Below are 22,753 nucleotides of genomic sequence, written 5' to 3'. Positions count from 1 at the left end.
GGCGCATGCATATGCCCAGGTGTGCCATATGAGCCAAATCCAAAGCCCTGGCTAATGGGGAGCCCAGGCTGGGCCCTCTGCCTGGGCTGGGCAGATTGCTCAGCAGCCAGAGAACAGATGGGGAGACAAGTCAACAGCTACCCCACAGCCTCTGGCCTCTACTGGTTGTCTTCAGCCACTCCGCCATATATATTACTGTCCTACCGGATGGATAGCACCAACAAAACAGACCCCACTTTCCCACAGCAGCTGGGAAAGGCGCCCTCCCCAACACAGGCCTGTAGGGGGCGTGGCTTCACCAGCACGATGCTAGGACAAGCAGAACAGCCAGCCAGCCTTCTCTCTAGCACAGCCACATCATCCGCCTGGAGACACTGGTGAAGAGCTATTCTGCTCTAAAAACAGCCCAGATTCTCTGAGCTCTCAGCAGCATCTGCCTTCCCGCCTTCCCACCTCTTGCACCTCCCAGCCCCTCCCACTCCCCCGCCTCAGGCAGCAGGTGCAAAACAAACAAGATCCCTCTTACCTGGTTGTGCCACATTCTGCTCTCTCTCCTGGAAAGAAAAGTATACATTGATGTTTAATTGTTGTTGTTGTTTTTAATCAGCAAACATTCATCTTTTTTTAAAAACAAGAAACAACTGAACTTAATTATTTGCGAAATGGGAAATCAAATTATGCCTAAGTAATGGTCTGCTTGAAAGAACTGAGTCTTATTAAATCCCCAGGGCCTCCTATCTGTAAGGCTATGTTCACATAAATTTCATTTTGTGTTGTTCATGTATATTTTTTTCAGGGATTTTCAAACTGCAGCCTGCTGACCACATGCATCAGAAGCTTCTGCGGACCTTATTAAAAAATGCAGATTTGGGGGCTTTCCCATGGGCCTTCTGAATCAGAACTTCTGAGCTGTGAAGACAGGAATCTGCATTTTAACAAGCACCCCAGGCGGTCCCTTCTGTGTGCGTGGAAGCTCAAGAACTCATGCACTGCTTTCTATCAATAAAGTTTGTTGATGGGGCGCCTGGGCGGCTCCGTCGGTGAAGCGTCTGCCTTTGGCTCAGGTCATGATCTCCAGGTCCCGGGATCGAGTCCCGCGTCGGGCTCCCTGCTCAGCAGGGAGTCTGCTTCTCCCTCACCTTCTACCCCTCCGCTTGTTCTCTCTCACTCTCTCTCTCAAATGAATAAATAAAATCTTAAAAACAAACAAACAAACAAGCAACAAAGGTTGCTCACACACTTGGCCCTGAAGAGCAACAGACATAAGATACCTCTTGTTGTTCCTCAACCCAGTCACACCCCCACCCCAACCTCTCCTGCCTTCATTCTCAGCTGAAAACCTTCTTGCTTCCTTCACTGGAAAAGAACATCAGTAAGACAGGTCTTGGCATGCCTCCATAAGATGCACCCACCTACCTTGCCTGACCATTCACTATCTACCTCCCCTGGGCCCCCTTTCTCCCTTGAACTCCATCCCCATTTCTCTTCTTTACAGCAAAGCTTGCTGAAGAAGCTGTCTAGGAAGCACTGTTGCCTCCCCTGCTCACCCCACTGAGGTTGACTTCTGGCCTCACCATCCCCAGAGACTGCCAGCTCCGTGTGGCCAAATTCACTGTCTTCTCTGCTCTTATCTGACTTCTCAGCATCGACTCAGGGAATTGCTCTCTTCTTACAAAGCCTTCTTCTTGACTTTCATGACTCCACACTTGCTAAGTGTCCCTCCTGCCCTATAGGCTGTTTCTCAGTTTCTCTTGCTGTCTCTTCATCTGCCCAACCTCTGACCTCTAAATGATGGGATGCCCCCAGGAGATGTACCCAGATCTCTTTCTACACACCCTCTCTGCATGACGGTGACTGAAGTGCTTACCAAGGACTCCCTAATCTTATCTCCAGATCTTCCATCTCCCTGGAATTCCAGACTCCTAGCCACTGCCTTCTTTTATATTTTTAACAGCTTTATTGAAGCATAATTTACAGAGCATGAAATTCACCTATTTGAAATGCATGATTCAGTTATTTAGTAAATAGTCAAAGTTGTGCAACTGTCACCACAATTCAATTTTAGAAATTTCCTTCACACGAAAAAGATCCCTTGTGCCAATTCACAGTGACTCCCCCTTCCCATCTCCAGCCTGCGGCAACTGCTCATCTATTCTCCGTGTCTACGGATTTGCTTATTCTGGACATTTTATAAAAACGGAATAATGCAATCCACAGTCTTTTGCATTTGGCTTATTTCATTTAGCATATGCTTTTGAGGTTCATCCACACAGCACGATTCAGTACGCATTCCTGTTATGGTGCAGCAGAGCACCTCTAGGCCAGGGTTGTCCAATAGAAATGTAATGGAAGCCACAATTTCTAGCAGCCGTGTTACAAAAAGTGAAGAGAAATAAGTGAGATTAATTTTAATAATATATTGTGTTTAACTTAATACATGAAAAATATTTCAATGTAGATCAATATAAAAATGCATAAAATATTATACACATATATTTTTTGTGTTAACTCGGAAATCAAAACTTTTCTACCCTTTACCTTCTGAGACCTGTTGGGATTTTTAAATATATTTTATAGTTAGTGGCTCAGTCATTTTCAGAAGGTCAGACTGTCTGGTCCTGGCGGACACTGGCTCCATAAAGTGCTATTAAATCGTGGTCTGAAAAGGTTATGCCCCATCCCTTTTATGGACAATGCACTATTCATTCTTGAGGGGCTACAGTAAATTGAAAAGCCACCCGTATCTTGGGAATAAACCCTGGAGCTTACAGACTACTCGGAGCAGTAAAAAGGTCAGATCTTAGACTCAGACATGATGATAAACTAAGAATCCTCTGGCCAATAAAACAGCATAGCAACAGCCAAGGGCATATACGGGTGTGTTCTCGTTCCCAAGATGTGGCAGTGACATTTACAACAAGGAACGCCAATTTGGAGGACACCTAGAAGCTTTTTGACTTGTGTGTCTGGGATCGATAATGTTAAAAAAATCTGCTTCTAAGTGAGTGTTTGTGTTTCCTCTAACTTGTGGCTTCTTTGAGCTATGCTGTCAAAAGAGTACTTTAGAGAAATGGATTACATGATACATTTCATTAAAAAAAAACTTTGTATCTCCTCAATCAAAATATTCTGCTTGGCCCCACATTTCTCACCTGTTTCCAAAATGTTCAGAGTGTCCTTCACAATACAAAATAGCCCTCTGAGGACTTAAAAAGGCCACTGATGCAGGTGTAACCCTACCCCAGCCCACTCCAGGAATAGCTTTCTACTGGATGAAGAGTCAGTATGTGCAGGCAGAGGTGAATCATCCACTGACACTCGGAAGAATGAAGCAGCTGAGATTTTGAGCTCACTTTGGCCTATGTAATTTTTTCGTGCCCCTGTTAGTCCAATGCGTAAGAACTTGACCCACCCAAGTCAGTGCATGTTTTCCCCTTTCACCCAGTGCCCTAAGAATCCACACCTACCTGTGTCAGGCAGTAGGGATAAAAAGTGACTCCAGATTTGGTCTCAGCTGCAGTTCTTTTCAGTATTTTGGTAATTTATTAACTTTAGAAATAACAATGTACCCATGTTCATTACTTGGGACAAATACACCATACTCACTGATGACAATAACAGGAAATACTGGATGTGTAGTATATGAGAACTAACTGTACTATCTTGCAACCTTTCTGTAAATCTAAAACTATTCTAAAACAAAGTCTATTTAATTTATTTATTTTTAAAGATTTTATTTATTTATTTATTTATTTATTTATTTATTTATTTATGAGAGAGAGTGCAGGCAGAGGAGCAGAGGGAAAGGGAGGAGAGAGTCCCAAGCAGACTCCACACTAAGCGTGGATCCCAATGCTGGGCTCGATCTCACAATCCTAAGATCATGACCTGAGCTGAAACCAAGAGTCAGATGCTCAACCGACTGAGCCACACAGGTGCCCCTAAACCAAAGTCTATTAAAAAACAAAAACAAAAACGAAACAACCCAAAACCTCTCCAGAATTGACCAGTCTAACAAAGCCCATCCCAGTTTTCAAAAGAAGCACAATGGGCTTTTCCATGGCTGAGTTACTAGAGGACAGGACTCTGGAGATTCTTCTCGATGGCTCTTTCTTAGCAGCCCTTATACTTCAGAAGCTGCATTTTCCTGCAGTTTTTCATTGCTATTCAGCCTAAAACTCAGAAGGAGGACTGGTAAATGACATCTCAGAGCAAGGCGTAGCTGAAGGCTAAAGAAACTTGGAAGACCAAACTGGTAAGGAGTTATGCCAACCCAAACTAATTTTTATTATTATTTCATTCAGGCCATTCAGGCAAGGGCAGTAAGAAAAGGTTGCATCAGACAGCATGCAAGAGTGAGCTGGACAAAAGCACTTTCTCATCTGGGATCTTATTTTTCAAAAGAACATCTAGTTTTCTAATTCCAGGGCACCCGATTTTGAAAATACAAGTAGCCACCAACTCATATGGGCCTACCTTATGGTGCATGGCTCTGAGAAATAGCCCCCAGCACCCCCTCCCCACCCAGGGCCAGGGCCATAAAACCAATCCTCCTCTTCAATGCTATTTGTGGGAGCTGTGCCTATCACCCCATCTGAGCTCCTCTCTAAGACTTTCTGGCTCTTCCCTGTCCCTCCATTCTCATTGCTTTGGTGCCCTCTTTGCCGCCCTACATCTCTGCAGCCCCGCTCACCTGGCCCAATGTGGAAATGTTAGGATGGGCAAAATGGAGAGGGGAGTCAGGGAAAATGAAGAAAAAGCTCATTGCAACTCACTCCTCCCCACCTTTACCCCCCAGTCAATGAGTTTTGACAAATGTATATACCCGTGTCCAACCAGCACCCAAATCAGGATACAGGACACTTCCATCACTCCCAGAAGTTCTCCAGCTAGAAGGCACGAAAGTGATCTCTGCTGATAGAAGTCAGATCAGTGGTTGCTTGGGGTGGCAGAGGGAGAATTAACTGCAAACGGATACAGAGGAGCTTCTGGGGTGACAGAAATCTTCTATATCCTGATCTGAGTATATATGTTTATCAAAACTAATTTCTATGTAAAATGGGTAGACTTAATTGTATGTAAATTACATGTCAATAAAGTTGACTGAAAAAATTCTTCTGGTATTAGACCCTGGTTATTCCTCCAAGCTCTAGTTATGCATCTTTCTTGAAGTCTTTTTGGCTCTTCTGGGCCCATGGTGATCCCTTCCTCTCCTGGCTCAGACCCTCAGAGTCTGTACTGTTCACCTGGCAATTCAACCAATGTTACTGTGTAACTTAATGTTACTGCTTTTGATTTTTTATGAATTTGTGAATTGCCTCCTCCCTAGCTTATAAGAGCCTTGGGGCTGGGAAATGGCTTAATTTCTCACTGTTTCCTCTAAAGCATGGGGGTCACAAATGCCAAGCATCTGCAGATTCCAGCTACCCACTTGACTGGTGCTAACTGGACAGTGTCAGGGAAGACTTGGGTGGCCAGAGCACAGCCATTAGAATGTGCACCCCTCTGGAGAAGAGACTGACCCAGTCGGGGGCTAGGACAACCCCAACGGCCAATGAGTGCCAGTCCCGTGTCCCACTCTGACTCTCAACTGTCACACTCCTCCTTTCCTGAAAAACTTGGGTGATCTCTAGGCTTGCTTCAAGCTGTCACCTTGGGATCTACTAGCATCATCACCTTGGAAATTCCCTTCATCTCTCTCATGTTGGTCTCCTATCTCCTGGACCCCATGCTTTTTTTTCTTTAGGTAGAACACATTATTCAGCCAATTGCCCTCTCCAACAGAACACAAGAATATGTCTGGATGTGGAGCTCCAAGCAGTGCTTAGCAACTTTAGAAACCCCAGGTCAGTTTGTCCCCTCAAAGCTGAGCCACACACCAGTTTCTAGGGCTACCATAATTTGTTGCAAACCATCCCTGACCTTGGGGCCTAGTTCATGTTCTGATGACCTTTCCATTCAACATTCATTTAGTGACTATTACCTGAGTGCCTACTGTGAGCCAGGTACTATTCTAGGCACTGGAGATAAAGGGATAGACAAAATAAACAAGGAAGTCCCTACTCCGATTGAAGATATGATACTGTTGGGGTGGGGGTGTGACCAAAGATAATAAGCAAATGAACAAATAATAAATAGGATGGTGATGAGTGAGATGAAGAAAATCAGTGTGTTGGGACAGAGGTTGTGATTTCTTGAGGTTGGGTGACAAGGACAGTCTCACTAAAGAAGTGACATCTGAAGGATAAGGAGCCACCCATATTGAGATCTGGGGTAAAGGGGGTGCCTGGGTGGCTCAGCCATTAAGCGTCTGCCTTTGGCTCAGGTCATGATCTCAGGGTCCTAGGATCGAGCCCTGCATCGGGCTCTCTGCTCAGCGGGAAGCCTGCTTCTCCCTCTCACACTCCCCTTGCTTGTGTTCCCTCTCTCACTGTCTCTCTCTGTCAAATAAATAAATAAGTAAAATATTGGAAAAAAAAAAAGATCTGGGGTAAGGGCATTCCAGGTAGGGAGAACAGCAGATGCAAAGGCCCTGGGGCAGGAATAAGCTCAATGAGTTTTGAAGGGCAGAAAGGAGCTTAGTAGGACTGGAGCACAGTAAGGGAGTAGAGTATGACAAATGAGGTCGGGGAAACAGGCAGAGGTCAAATGATGTGAGGCCTCATGTACCATGAGAGCACTGGGATTTTATTCCAACTTCCACTAGAAGACTTTGGGTAGTTTTAAGTCTACTCCCCACATCCCTCAAGGACCAAACTTTGCCTTCCATATATGGAGCTTTGTTTTTTGGACCTAGCCTCCTGGCCAGGCACTCCACTAATATTCCTGGCAAATAGTCTCTGCTGACAAGCATCAATGCGGACCTCTGCACTCCTGGATTCCCACTCCCTACCTACTGGGGACCCCCTTCATCACTGGGATGATGGATCCATCCCCCAAACCTAAACTAACACTTCTGGTTGCCCCATGTTTTCTGCAGCCAGACTAGACCCCTTTCGGCATCTGTGCCAGCCTGTCCCGTCCTGCCCACTGGCTCTGGTACCAGGCCTCATTCTGCCAAGTCCCCCATGTCTCGAGCTGCAACGGCTCAAGGGGCCACAACAAAATAGGCACCCCTCCTCACAGGCCTCTGCCACCTAACCAACTCACCTTCACCCAGGGTCTGCTTGAGTAAGTCATGCTTGGCCTGCAGCTTAGTGATGAGGTTACTGCCATTCACATATTCTTTAAATTTCTGTAAGACACAAGGCACATGGGCATTATAGACTGTAGAGCCAAGTCACACGGTCTCTGCCCCTGGAACCAACCTCTGTGCCGGGGAGGTCAAAGGGGAGTTGAAGGGAGATGACACCACCTTCCAGGACCCCAGCATGGGAGAAAGAGGGGCCTCTGACCTGCTCCTCTGCTCTTCTCCATCAGACCCCAGCTCTGCCGAGCACGGCTGTCCGGCTGTCCGCCTACACATTCCAGGCCAGTTTAGGGAACACAAAGAAAGCTCAGGGGCAATGTGAGCAATGAAAGGCGCTTTTGTCAGGTGAGGACTGCGGGGGTCCCTAGCAGACGGCTTCTTTAGTCCTCAGGCTCCGCTGTGCTTCTGGGCCATGAGCAATAAAAACAGGAACCATGTCTGGGGGCAGCAGCTGAGGCGAGAGCGCTTTATCAGATCTGTCACAGAGGAGCCTCCTAACGAGCCTTTCTCTCATCTGGCCCCGCTCTGAAGGAGGAGGGACTTTGCAGGCCCCTAAAGACATTCCTGTTCAAATAACCTGAACAGCATTGGGGGATACAATTTTCTTCTTTTTACAGATGAGACAGGTGAGGCTGGCATAGGGAACTGACTTGCCCAGGGCCCCTGGGATCCCCAGGCTGCCTCTCATTCAGGGGCCTCGTCAAGCACAATGCACTTCGGAGCAATGGAGAGGGCCAGGAGCCCCAGAGCAGAAACACACCCACCTGTGCCCAAATTCAGCTGCACCCCAGCCACGCCTCTACACGAGTACTGGCTTTCCTTGGCCCGGCCCGTGTCACCCAAATCCAGGCTTGGGGCCCCCTCTGCTGGTGTGTGTCTTTGCCAGACTGTGAGCCACTGCTGTTGGGGTCCACACCCCATTGGTTTTTGGCTCCCCAGTGCCTACAGCTGTGCCTGGCTTAGAGCCCGTGCTGAGAAACTTCACAGGGATTGACACAGAAGAGAGGGAAGAGAGACAATAAGCTAATAAACAAAGTAAAAGACACAATCGGTCAGCTGCTGGTAAATGCTGCGGATAAAAATAAGGCAGGAATGGGGGACTACGAATCAGGGCAGACCTTGCGGCAAAGTTGCCCTGTGAACTCAGGCCCGAAGGAGGTGAGGGAGGGGCCGCGTTGGTACACCGGGGCACGTGGGGGACAGAGCCTTCTCAGCAGATGAAACAGCAATCGCAAATGCCCTGGAAATGAAGGCACAGGATGGTATGATTGCCCCAGAGCTGCCAGCTAGCTTCTCACAAGGAAATCCATTTTATTGCCCCAGCCAGAATGCTCAGAAAGGGGTGCGAGTGAACCACGGTGCTCGGGACACCACAATGTGACCTGTAAAGGAGCACCTGGCAGCTCACCATCGTCTCCCTGAAGACAGCTATAGGGTAAAATCCCATGGAGCAGGGGCTGACATGCGCTCAGATAAGATGGGGGTCACCCCACCCTATCCCCAACTTGGAACGGTGGGGCTGGCAGGAGATGGTGGTATCCTCTCTCCTCAATCAGAGAGTCCTTCTTGGTTCCTAGGAGCTTGTCTCCCTGTTATTAAGAACCACTCCCCCTTGTACCTGTAGAGGACTCGGCAGTTTCCAGCATGTACCTTTGGTCCTCATCACAATCCTGGATAGCAAACGTGGGGAGCATCGTCATTCCCATTCTAGCCAGAGGGAGACAGATGCGCAGAGCTGTGGCCATTTAGTGTACTATACTGCCTTGAGCAGAGGACTCCCTGTGCTCCTCAGGGTAAAGTGACAGTAGACTCATGTCATTTCTCCAAGTGTGGTACAGGGCCCAGTGGCTTCCTACCCAGCTGGGGAGAGGATCAAAATGCAGATTCCTGCTCAAAAAGACTGTAAGCCTAACCCCTCATTTTACACCTGAAGAAGATACCACAGAGGCTCAGACATGTTCAAATTTCCAGGGCCCACCTCAGGGTGGGTGGTATGCTGGGAACATACATTTTTAACAAGCTTCCTACGTGATTCAAATGCATACTTCAGTTTGATAACTGCTCTCTGCACCCCCCAGGCTCTCTCTGGATGCTTCCGGTATTGACACCCTCTGCTCTCATCCCATGTTTAAAACTTTGCCATAAGAGGCAGAGCTGAGGTATGAGCAGGTATTTTCTCCATCATGCCCTGCTGCCCCTGGTAGCTGAAGTGCTAATCCTAAACACAGAATTCACACCTTGGTGGGTTATTCACTGGTTAGTGGACATTATACCCCAGGGCTCTGGGACCCATGAACTCTGCCTACTTTTTCCAAGTTTCATTTGTGACCCATGGTGGAAAGAATGCCATCAGAATGTACTAATGTTTGCATTAAAAGGAATATTATGTCCTCAAAAATGCCTAAAATAATATCACAACACCAAGTCATGAAGTGTACTCACCAACCAGGTTGATAGATTAAATATTAAAATGAAAATATAACATTCATGACCCTTAATCATGAACATTGGTGAATTCTGTCTTTTAACTTCAAGCAGGCTAGACTCCCTTCTCTGCTTCTACCAGCCAGATTTCTTTGTTTCCGCTGCCAAAAAGAACTAATATTCATACACACTCTCTTTGTACACATAGTACATCCTCAGTGGAAGTGGTAAGGTCCAGAAACTGGCACGGGCTGACTCACTAAGACCAGCTTCATTTTCTTTCTTGAAAACAGCAAAGTCATACAGTGATGTTTGAGGAAATGCTATCCATGTTTTCAACAAGGGATTCGACAAGGCCTATCACAAGATGGAGCCGGTGTGAGAACTGGGTGGGTTTGTGACTAATTAAATGACCACGATCTAAAAGTGCTGATTAATGGATCAACATCAGCCGTAGCATGTTTTAAACAACTCTGTCTTTGGCCTTGGCCCTGGCCTATCCCCTAGTTTTTTTATTTGACAAACTCTAAGGTGTGAAAGCCACACTCACTGACTCTGCAGACAACATAAGGTCTGAAGACAGAGCGCATACGTTGAACAACTGGAACAAGATCTTGACAGTCTGGAGCCATGAACTAAATCTGTCAAGAGGGGATCTAATTGGTACCAAACATAAGACCTACCCAAGACATCACCTTTAGGAGGAAGGTAGCCTGGTTTAATAATAGTACATAGGGAATAGAGATTTGACTGACACTAACTTTAAAATAAATAAATATATATATATATATATATATATATACACACACGTTAGTTATAAGAAAATCTTAGTTATAAGAGAATATTACGAAAAAATACATGCCAACAAATTGAACAAGCTAGAAGAAGTGGATAAATTCCCAAAAGTATATAACCTCCCAAAACTGAATCAGAAAGAAATAGAAAATTTGAACAGACTGATCACCAGCAATGAAATTGAATCATTCAAAAAACTCCCAACGAACAAAAGTCCAAGAGCAGATGGCTTCACAGGTGAATTCTACCAAACATTTAAAGAAGACTTAATACCTATTCTTCTCAAACCATCCCAAAAAGTAGAAGAGGAAGGAAAGCTTCCAGTTTCATTCTGTGAGGCCAACATTACCCTGATACCAAAATCAGATAAAGACACTACAAAAAAAAGAGAACTACAGGTCAATATCAATGATGAACAGAGATGTGAAAATTCTCAACAAAATACTAGCAAACCAAATTCAACCATTGATTAAAAAAAAATCATTCACTACAATCAGGTAGGATTTATTCCTAGGCTGCAAGAGTGGTTCAATATTCATAAATCAACCAACATGATATATCACATCAACAGGAGAAATGATAAAAACATAGATGCAGAAAAAGCATTTGACAAAGTACAACATCCAATCATGATCAAAACCCTTATCAAAGTAGGTTTAGAGGAAATATACCTCAACACACTGCAGGCCATATATGAAAAACCCACGGTTAATATCATACTCAGTTGTGAAAAACAGAGCTTTTCCCATAAGATGAGGAACAAGACAAGGATGTCCACTCTCACCACTTTTATTCAACATAGTACTGGAAATCCTAGCCACAGCAATCAGACAACAAAAAGAAATAAAAGGCGTCCAAATGGTAAGGAAGAAATAAAACTTTCACTATTTGCAGATGACATGATACTGTATACAGAAAACCCTAAAGCCTCCACCAAAAAACTACTAGAACTGATAAATGAAATCAGTAAGGTCACAGGATACAAAATCAATATACAGAAATCTGTTGCATTCCTATACATTAATAATGAAGTAGCAGAAAGATTAAGAACACAATCCCATTTACAATTGTACCAAAAATAAAATACTTAGGAAGAAATTTAACCAAAGAGGTGAAAGAGTTATACACTGAAAACTATAAAACACTCATAAAAGAACTGAAGACAATACAAACGAAGGGAAAGGTATCCCATGCTCATAGATTGGAAGAATTAATATTGTTAAAATGTCCATACTATTCAAAGCAATCTACAGATTTAATGCAATCCTTATCAAAGTAACAACAGTGTTTTTCACAGAACTAAAACAAATAATCTTAAAATTTGTATGGAACCACAAAAGGCCCCAAATAATTTGTCAAAGTCATCTTGAAAAAGAAAAACAAAACTGAAGATAACATAATCCCAGATTTCAAGATAGACCACAAAGCTGTAGTAATCAAAATTGTACGGTACTGGCACCAAAACACACACATAGATCAACGGAACAGAATCGAGAGCCCAGAAATAAACCCACAATTATATGGTCAATTAATCCACAATAAAGGAGACAAAATGCAATGAGAAAAAGTTTCTTGAACAAACGGTGCTGGAAAACTGGACAGTTACATGCAAAAGAATGAAACTGGATCACTTTCTTACACCATACACAAAAATAAACTCAAAATGGATTAAGGACCTAAACGCAAAACTTGAAACCATAAAAATCCTAGAAGAGAGCACAGGCAGTAATATCTCTAACATCAGCTGTAGCAACATTTTTCTTGGTGTGTCTCCTAAGACAAGGGAAACAAAAGCAAAAATAAACTATTGGGACTACATCAAAATGAAAAGCTTCTGCACAGAAAGGAAACAATTAACAAAAACTAAAAGACAACCCTGTGAATGGGAGAGGATATTTGCAAATGACATATCTGATAAAAGGTCCAAAGTGTCCAAAATATATAAAGAACTACAACTCAACATCAAAAAACAAATAATCCAATTAAAAAATGAGCAGAAGACACAAGCAGACATTTCTCCAAAGAAAGCATCCAGATGGCCAACAGACACATGAAAAGATGCTCACCATCACTCATCATCAGGGAAATGCAAATCAAAACTACAATGAAGTATCACCTCACACCTGTCAGCATAGCTAAAATAAAAAAACATAAGAAACAATAAGTGTTGGCAAGGATGTGGAGAAAAACCCTCGTGCATTGATGGTAGGAATGCAAACTGGTGCGGCCACTGTGGAAGACAGTATGGAGATTCCTCAAAAAATTAAAAATAGAACCACCATATGATCCAGTAATTCCGCTACTGAGTATTTAGCCAAAAAATACAAAAACACTAATTCGAAAAGACATATGCGCTCCTACATTTATAGCAGCATTATTTACAATAGCCAAACTATGGAAGCAGCCCAAGTGTCCATAGTTGATAAATGGATAGAGAAGATGTGGTACACACACACACACACACACACACACACACACGGACACACAGACACACACACACACACACACAGTGGAATATTACTCAGCTGTAAAAAAAGAATGAAATCTTGCCATTTGCAACAACATGGATGGATCTAAAGAGTATAATGCTAAGTGAAATAAATCAGTCAGAGAAAGGCAAATACCATATGATTTCACTCATATGTGAAATTTAAGACACAAAACAAATGAACAAAGGGGAGAAAAAGAGACAAGCAAAAAACCAGACTCTTAACTACAGAGAACAAGCAGATGGTTACCAGAGGGGAGGTGGCAGGGGGGATGGGTGAAAGAGGTAAAGGGGATTAAGAGCACACTTATCTTGATAAGCACTGAGTAATGTATAGAATTGTTGAATCACTATATTGTACACCTGAAACTAATATAACACCGTATGTTAACTATACTGGAATTAAAATTTTTAAAATAAAAACAAAACAAAAAGAATATGATCTTAGGACATATGAAAAGCATTAGGGTGGAAGGAGGTGGAAGTTTAGCTCTATTCTGTGCTGGTCAGACCGCTGCTGACTTTAGAACAGGCATCGACAAAAGGAACATGTTCGAAAAGAGTTTAGGGCGCAGAGGCCACTCAAAATGAAAGCTAATGAGGCAGGATTTATAAAACCAGGTATGGTTAGCCTGGAGACATGAAAACCCAGCTCCCTACAAGCAAGCCAGAGACTGTCTTGTGGAATTAGTCTCTCTGGGTTGCCCCAGAGAACAGGATCAAGATCAATGACCAGAAATCCTACTGAAGCAGATTTTTGAAGATAACAGAGATGAGGGAAGACATTATAATATCTATAGCCAGCTACAGGCCAAAACAAAAGGGCTCTTTGGGGAAGGAGGGAACTTTTCATCCTGGGGCTATTCAGGCAGAGACTGGATGACTTCTTGGTAGGGATATGATTGAATGAGACCAAGCATCAGATAGAAGATTTGAGGTCCCTTACAACCCCCAAATTCTGTGTTCACTAAACACATGTTGAACTAAAGCCCCTTAGCTTGTTCTTCCCTGCCCCAACTGAATGGAATGTAAGTGTATCTGGAATTTTACATGAAGGGCTTACAACTCACCAGTAATTTGCACGGGTCCCCCAGGGCATGGTTTCCAAAGCCCGCACCCCAACTCAAGACACATCAACATGACAACCATACACTAAACTTTAGGGCTGTTACCTGGGACTTCCCCCAGGCTCCATTTGCCATTCTCCTCACACCTGACCAAACATAACTCTCTGGTTTTTTCCTAGGTTAGTTGCAATAACCATAAATCCAGGATCAATGCTGATGCTCCCCACTGGTAATTCACTTTTTTTGCATTTTCCAAAGCCAAGCCAGGCAACTTCATTTGAGAAGCATGTTGGAAGTGTTTTAGCTCTCACTGACTCACATGGTGTTGCTGGCTCCCACTAGCTTGGGCTGCTCCCCAAAAGTCACTGCCAGCAGGTCAGCAGACAGTGAGTTCTGGGTCCAAGAGGCCACTTACTGTAAAATAAAACATTTCTGTCTCCTGCTGGTTGGCTCTCCTTTTGGCGATGTTGATCTTGCTCATGTAGGTCTCGGAGGCGGCTGACTTCACAGACTCTGTAGATCGACTATGCTGGAAGGCGTCGGAGACATCAAAGTCCTCCACGGTCAGCATGTCCTGTAAGGTCTGCATGGTGGCATCCAGGGTCTTCCTAACCTGGAGAAACACAGCATGTTGACAAAAACCCTTCCACCTCGGAACACCTTTGGCTCCTCCAAGTCCTTTTCCCCACTTTGTTTCCTCCATGTAAGGCCTATAGGAGGTGGGCAGGACAAGATGATCAATCCCATTATGTTGATGTGGAAAGTAAGGCCAGTGAGCTGGCTGGGGTGAGAGCCCACGTTGCCCAATCTAAAGTCATTTTATTGGATTGCTTCTGCTGAGAAGCTTGGAGGATGCTGAGATGAACGAGGAACACTGGTTTCTAGGTTTGCTTCTCTTTTCCTGATTATATGGCCCCAAACTAGCTCCTTCCATAGGAGGCAAGTCTCTTGAAGAGGGATAACATTAGAAATACTCTGGGTGCACATCCAGAGAGAAGAGGGGACAAGGTCTAGATAGGAAGAAGGACCATCCTTAGTGGACACACTCCCTGGCTATCTGCCCCTGACTTACCAAAACGCTGACTGAGAAAAGAGAACTCGGGGAAGACACACGCTGAGCCAGTCCTCCAGGACTCCAACGTCTCTCCTGGAGTCAAGTGGGCCCCACGGAAGGTTACACGTGTGGAGCACACAAGCCCTGGCCTCGCAACATCCCTTCACTGACTTGTGCCCTATACTCCGATGGAGGATCGCTCCAGAAACAGTCAGGGGGGAAACTGCATCTACATCCGTTATTGAACTGTCGTCACCCGAAGTCTTTCTTGTCACTCAGATCTCAACTCAAATGTCACCTCCTGGTGACATCAGGGCCCCCTGAGTACTGTTCCCGACTTAGCGCACATCACCATATGATATTTTGCATACTCATTCGTCGGTTTGTTTGCTTTCATGTTTTATCTATCTTTCCTCACTAGGATATAATCCCCGTGAGAGGAGGTACTATGGTGTCTTGTTCACTCACTTGACTCTGCATCTAGCACAGTGTTTGGAGCATAGTACGTGCTTAATAAATACCTGAATAAATATCAGTTGAATGAATACTTGTTGAATGTAAAAATGAACGGATCGGTTCTAAGATGGCCTAACAGAAGTTCAGGTACAAAATAAGCGCTTCCATAGCTATAAAGGGCCCATACAGAGGAACATCAGCTTCATTCTCTCTGGGGCCCTGATTTCCAGTTTAAAGCCCATCAACATTGTTATGAATATACTGTTCCATGTAAACAATTAAAAATGCTTCAGGGGAGGATGTAGAACACAAATAAATAAAGAACACACTTTCTTCATCTCCTTTCTCTCCTCAGGTGTACAAAATAAATATCTAATTCGTTTCTGTATAACCTTCCTCTAGGCACAACTTTGATTTGTTATCATCCTGAGTGACAATCTGTCTCCTGTCTGTCCTAGCTCTGTCCTTTGTGGAGACATAGAGCAAACGAGCCCTCTCTGCCCAGGGCAGCCCTCTTGGGGTGTGAAGACAGGGACCATGGCTCGCCATCTCCAGCTGTGACTGCACTCCTCAGTGATAAACCTGCCCGAGATTTTAGGTGACATTCCCTGCATCCTGGTGTCCTTCCTCCAGGGGCCTCCAGTTGGTCGACATCCTCCCTGCAGGAAGGCATCCGGGCCAGAAGAGGTTGTTGCCCCTCCGGGCTCCCCAGTCCACATCGAAATAGAATCACCGCAGCTGGGGTCTCCATTTTCACTCTCCCGGTGGGGAGCCTGTGTCACCAGCTCCATGGGAGGCGTGCTGGGCATGATAACTGATAACACAGAAGTTCCCTGGAGCTCAGAATCCATGACACATTCGGTGTGCCCTGGCTTATTTCATTGTGTCATTTAAAATACCTATAACTATCTTTGATGATAAAAATAACACAAATTCAGCACAGATACTAGAGAAAAGCATAAGAAAACAGCAATCACCTGTAATTCTTCTCCCAAGATATAACCACAATGAACATTTCAAAGTCTTTCCTTCCAGGCTTTTTTCTTGTGAATAAACACAGACACACAGGGCCTATTCTAGTTTACCATCCTTAGGATAATACTGAACACAGAGTTCTACTTCTTGTTTGTTTTTCTTTAACATCTTGTGAGCATCCCCCCACGCCATTAAAGATTTCTTGGTGTGTCCAGTTTTAATGATCAAGTAATAATTCATCTTTTTTTTTTTAAGATTTATTTATTTTAGAGAGAGAGGGAGAGGTGGAGAGAATCTTAAGCAGGCTCCATGCCCGGTGCGGAGCCCGATGTGGGGCTCCATGTCACAACCCATGAAATCATGACCTGAGCTGAAATCAAGAGTCAGACGCTTAACCAACTGAGCCACCCAGACACCCCCGGTCATGTAATAATCCATCTTACAGATGAACCCTAATTTCTTATGTGTTCCATAGCCCAGATTTCCAACAGAAGCCGGGCCTTCGTCAGGAAATCCCTTGCAGGGCACAGGGACCCACTCACCTCCTCATTCTCTATCTTGAGAGTGGCCAGTCTGGACTGCAGCTGGTGGTACCGCATGAGCAATTCCGTCTGGACGGGCTGCTGAGCGCTGACCTGGCAGACCTGCAAAAGAACAGCCACCAGCTGCGGTTGACCAGGGCTCTCATCCCCTGTGTGGGGCCACAGCCGGGGCCACCACTGACGTCCCTATCAATAGCCGAGACGACAGGCTTGGAAGGGTGAAGTGCCCTGCCCAACACCAGACAGGACCTGGGGCTCTTCCACCTCCAAAGGCCACCCTCTCACACTGCAAGTTGTAGCCTCTCAGTCATGGTCTTCTAGATTTGCGCAGCCCTTGAGGTTTACTAAGAGCTTTAATGTAATCTCATTAAGTGAGACTAGTTCATTGCAAGGCAGGAATTTGTGGTAAGAAAGCAGCGGTCTGACAGACGCCAGTAAGAAGAATGGCAAATGGAAACAATCAGCGGAGCGCTCCTCTTCCCCAGTAGGAAGGTGCTTCAGGGAGGCACGAGTGCTCTCATGGGGCTCGGGAGGGGAAGGTAGACGGAAATACCATTCTCCCTACACCCACTCCACCCAGGGCTCCGCTACTCCCCTGTGGGTTGGGCAGCCTGGTGTGACTCGGGTGAGATCATAAGGGAGGCAGGGCTCTGTGATTTACTAGTCATTTACCACTAACTAGGCAGTCACCAGTGGTAACTACGGGGCCAGAATTTTCTGGTCCAGATGATGGGCCAAAGGGCTGGATGCAACAGCTGAGGGATGGGCCAGAGGCTGTGGGGAGGCCCCGCAGAAGGCCTCTCTTTTACAAATGAAGAAAGTGGGGAAGGACGAAAAGGAAAAGTTCAAGGAGCTTTTTGCTTTAGGGCCTTTGTACACTTGGAGTAACCGGCAGGCTGCCCTGCAGCCAGTAACAAATGCCTCCCCCATGTACTTATTTCTCTAGTCCAAGACACTGCAAGGAGCTGAGCAGCACAAACACTGAAGCGAGCGCACTTGGTGGTGCGCCCCCTGGCCTGGAGGACAGGCAGAGCCCCGACAAGGCTGCCGGCCAGAGTGGCTGAGGTGAGGCCCAGGCTCCCGAGATCCGAGGTCACCCGAGGGAAGACGGGGAGACGCCTGTGTGGCAATGCAGGACTCCCTTGGGGTCTACACTTAGATGGGAAGGATGTGAAGGAGAGCGAAGGTCCTGCAATTCTGCGGGCGAGATACTTCAGCCAGCAAAGTTAGGATATTAGTGGTAAACACCTCAGCTGGGCAGCCCCTGGACCTAGACCTTGACCTCAGGCCTCTGAGAGAAATGTCCTACAGGTGAACGGGGGCTGATGTTCCCCTCCCACCGATGTTCTGGGAGCACCTGGGAGAACAGGTGGAAGCAGCCTCCAGCATGGGCTCCTGGGAGAATCCTACCTCATCCCCCATATGGGGCTGGAACTCAAACTTGAGCGGGGGACAGAAGACCTGGTTGCACATGTCCATGACGGTGTGCTTGTCACTTCGGGAATCCAGGTTGTCCACTGCATTCTCGATGACATCCAACCCCTCGTGGCGAGAGGTCTCCAGGTTGTACTCAGCTGAGAGGTAGGTCCGGAAGGTGCGGGCCAGGCTGGCATGAAAGCCCAGATCACAGCACTTGGAGAGAGGCACACAATAGAAGGTGCTGGTAAGGGCTGTCACATGGAGGTGGGGGCTGCCGGCATTCCCTTTCCCATCATGGTGACTTAAGGTGACCTCCCATTCCACAGTCAAATCTTTCATCCCGGAGACCCTTTTGCACTCTGGAATCCTACTGCACAAATCACCCCAAAGCCTTCAGAGGGAGCTGGGAGTGTGACTTGGATAGTAGCAAAACTTCTCTTAGCTCCCCAAATCCATCACATTCTTTCTCATCTCTAGCCCTTTACACATGTATTCCCTCTGCTTGGAATAGGGTTTCAGTTTAGAGGTCACTCCCTCCAGGAAGTCTTCCTTGATGTTCTCCCCACCCAGAGTTTATGTCGGGCATCCCTCCCTGGGGGTCCACATCTCCCTCCACCTCCCTCACTGGAACACCTGCCATTTGGCTTTGCAGTTGCCTATTAATGTGTCAGGGTTAGATATGTTAAGCTCCATGAGAGCAGACCCACAGGTTCTTGTCCACTGCAATAGCTCAAGACCTAGGGCTAGCAGATGCTCAAGAAAAATGTGGTAAATGAAGAAAGGAGAGGACTGGAAAGAGCGAAAAGTTGTAAGAAAGAGGGGTCTGGCCTCAGGCATGGGAAGGCACAGGCAGGGCTGAGCAGCTCCCTCTCCTGGGGATGGTGGCAATGGGTCCCTTCTGCAGCCATGGAAAAGCAGTGACCCTCCGACTCCCTGACAGGACACAGCAGAGTCAGAGGAAAAGGATCCATCCACCAGTATGGAACATTTCCTGAGCATCTGCGGGCCAGATCCCCGTCTGCGTGGGACGGGCAGGACACAAGCGGCAGTCCCAGCTCCGACACGGATGATACGGAAGCTCTCCATGATGATGCCACTCATGATGTTCTTTCTCTAAGCCCAGCTGTCCCTCCAGCGTAAGCTATACAGCTGCTACGCAGGAGTCAGTGTTCCATTCTTCTTTTGCAAAAACCGCCTGATTTCTTCCACAATAATATCCCCTAAACATATACACATCTATACCACCCTGGGAAAACGTCCAGGGCATGAACTGTGTATGATCACCCCTGTACCCCCAAACCCAGCAAAGGCCCTGGTGCAGAGGAGGGTACTTGGAAAGTGCGGGTGGAATAGATAGATGTCTGCCTGACCCAACCAGGAAGGGGCTGCCAGAGGCCCACTCCCACCCCTAGGTGTAGAAACCATGAAGTGATACTCCTCTCCCAGGCCCCAAACGCCCATTACCCTGCCCTGCCATCAGGGCTCAAGGGACATGCACATCAGCTTCAGACAAGGGCCAGTGCAGGTGTGGGGCCCTGTTTAGTCCCAGACTCCCCAGGTACTCACGTCAATCAGGTCGGAGACATCGTGGATGTAGTATTTGCTGATAGCTGCATTGCTGGCCGCCAGATTCAGCAAGTAGTCATTCCGGGCCTTTGTGCACTTCAGCTTGTTTTCAGAATACTTTGCCTGCCTCTGGAGGAAGAACAGAATGGAGGTGAGAGCTGAGGCATTGACCTGGCTCTCGTCCCTCTCTTGAACCCTCTTCCTTCAGGCTCCGCGTTGCCCAGCCTCCTCTGCCCTTCCCTTAAGAGGCCAAGTTCACTCCTGCCTCTAGGCCTTCAGACTCATTCCCTCTGCCTGGCAAGCCATCCTTCCAAGTCCCTGTGTGGCCTGCTTCTTCACGTCCTTCAGGTCCTTACCCAAGGTCATGTGGTCAGAGCGGCCTCTGATGACAACCTTGTCTGGAAGCGAGGCTTCAGCATCTGGAGTGCCCTTCCCCCTGCGTTCCCTTGCCCTACTCTATTTTTTTTTTTCATTTATTTAATCTTTGTTCAATTTTTAGTAATTATTCTCATTTTTATTTCCTTTTTAAAAGACTATATTTTTACAACAGTTTTAGGTTCACAGCAAATTTGAGAGGAAGATACAGAGATTTCCCATACACCCCCCACCCCCACACAGGCATAGCCTCCCCTGTTATCAATATTCCCCACGAGAGGGTACATTTGTTACAACTGATAAATCTACAGTGACACATCATAATCACCCAGAGTCCATAGTTTGCATTAGGGATCACTCTTGGTGTTTTATATTCTATGGGTTTAGGCTAATGTCTAATGATATATATCCATCATTATAATATCAAACAGGGTAGTTTCCCTGCCCTACAAATACTCTGTGCTCCATCTATCCATCCCTTCTGGCCACCTAAGCCCGGGCAACCACTGATCTTTTTCCTGCCTCCATAGTTTTGCCTTTTCCAGAATGTCATCTAGTTGGAATCATACAGTGTGTGGCCTTTACAGATTGGCTTCTTCCACTTAGTGATGTGCATTTAAGGCTCTCCCATGTCTTCGCAGGGCTTGCTAGCTCATTTCTTTGTAGCACTGAATAACATTCCATTGTCTGGGTGTACCACAGTTTACTTATCTATTCATCTGCTGAAGGACATCTTGGTTGCTCTATTTTTCTTTGTAAGTATTTTTCACCACCTGAAATTGTATTTTTTTACCTCTTTGTTTACTTGCTGGTTTTTGGTGTCCACCACTAGAAAGTAAGTTCTATGAAGTCAGGGACTTGATGTGCCCTGTTCATCACTGGGCCTGTAGCACCCAGAACTCTCTGCACAAAGTAGGCATTAAGCACTTTTCACTGGCTGTCTGGACATGAATGGTGGGAGAGGCAGAGTGGGCAGTTAGAGGTGCTAGTCTTGGCCAGGAGCTGGACAGCTTCCCTGGGAAGCTGCTTCTGTCCTGGGCCAGCCTGGGCAGGTAGAGGTAAAGGGAAAGTGGGTTGGAGAGTTGTCTACTTGCCCCTTTCAGGTGATGAGTCCCACTCTGGGTAGAAAACAGCTCTCCTTAAAGAAACAAGATTTTCCCCCTTCACCTAGGCACTCTTCTTAAACCTTCCTTATTCCAAGCAAAACTGCAGAAATGGCCCAAGTGTCCACTAATGGATGAATGGATAAAGATGTGGTATACACACACACACACACACACACACACACACACACACAAAATGGAATATTATTCAGCTATAAAAAGAATGAAATCTTGCCACTTGCAACAACATGGATGGTTCTAGAGGGTATAACGCTAAGTGAAATAGTCAGAGAAAGACAAATACCATATGATTTCACTCATATGTGGAATTTAAGAAACAAAACAAACAAACAAAAAGAGACAAACAAAAAAACCACAACTCTATAGCAACAAACTAGTGGTTACCAGAGTGGAGGCTGGTGGGGGAGGGGTGGCATAGGTGATGGGAATTAAGAGCACACTAATCATGATGAGCACTGAGTCATGTACAGAATTGTAGAATCATATTGTACCCCTGAAACTAATATACTGAATGTTAACTATACTCGAATTAAAAGTTTTTTAAAATTAAAAAGCACCTTTTTTATTCTAGATCGAGTTCTCCTAGCTATTTAGTAGAGATGCTTCCATGTCAACCTCTGAATTCTCTTCAGAGATCTCCTGACCTTTCCCCAGGGTCCACCTATTCTGGGAAACAGACTTCTGGTAGTTATAATCCCATACCAGCCGTGCACCCACACCCTCACAGAGAGTTTTGATACTCCTCGCCCATTTCCAAGGGGCTACAACGATCCCCAGACCACTTTCTGCCCTTCATGGATTCATAAAATTTTATACCTAGAAAGGATATTAAAGGCATCTTAGTTTAATTCACCTATTTTACAGATGAGAAAATGAAAACCAAAAAGAAGTAGCTTGGGGGCACCTGGCTGGCTCAGTTAGTAGTGTGTTACTCTTAATGTCAGGGTCATGAGTTTGAGCCCCACATTGGGTGTGGAGACTACTTTAAAAAAAGTGGCTTGTCCAAAAGCCAAATGGCTAATTAGCATATAACTCTGAACTAAACTTAGTCTTCAGACCTCCCAGTCAATGGTCTCTCTTCCCCTCTATTGATCCCCCATGTTGTAGTTTTGTAATTCCCTGCCTGCCTGTATTATTTTATTGATTGATTGATTGATTGATTGATTGTATATTCACAGAGTTGTACAGCGATCACCACTATTTAAATTTAGAATATTTTCATCAACCCAAAAAGAAACCCCTACTCTCCATTCTCCTCTGCCCCAGCTCCTGGCAACCA

The 22,753-nt window shown here is 45.7% G+C and overlaps 1 protein-coding gene across 1 annotated transcript in view; it reads right to left on the bottom strand.

Annotated features, from left to right (window-relative positions):
• Positions 1 to 22,753, bottom strand: part of SRGAP3 (SLIT-ROBO Rho GTPase activating protein 3) — a 127,099-nt gene that overhangs the window by 41,174 nt on the left and 63,172 nt on the right. The window contains exons 6-11 of the mRNA XM_040628128.1: positions 19,976 to 20,104; positions 18,401 to 18,622; positions 16,991 to 17,092; positions 14,379 to 14,576; positions 7,150 to 7,234; positions 527 to 554 (exon numbers count right to left, since the gene is read on the bottom strand). Coding sequence (XP_040484062.1) covers positions 527 to 554; positions 7,150 to 7,234; positions 14,379 to 14,576; positions 16,991 to 17,092; positions 18,401 to 18,622; positions 19,976 to 20,104 — 764 coding nt within the window. The remainder of the gene's footprint in view (positions 1 to 526; positions 555 to 7,149; positions 7,235 to 14,378; positions 14,577 to 16,990; positions 17,093 to 18,400; positions 18,623 to 19,975; positions 20,105 to 22,753) is intronic.

Source organism: Ursus maritimus, unplaced genomic scaffold (assembly GCF_017311325.1).
Source record: "Ursus maritimus isolate PB19 unplaced genomic scaffold, ASM1731132v1 scaffold_14, whole genome shotgun sequence".
NCBI classification, from domain to species: Eukaryota; Metazoa; Chordata; class Mammalia; order Carnivora; family Ursidae; genus Ursus; species Ursus maritimus.
Note: the sequence above shows the minus strand (reverse complement) of the source record. Positions and strands in the feature narration are given on the sequence as shown.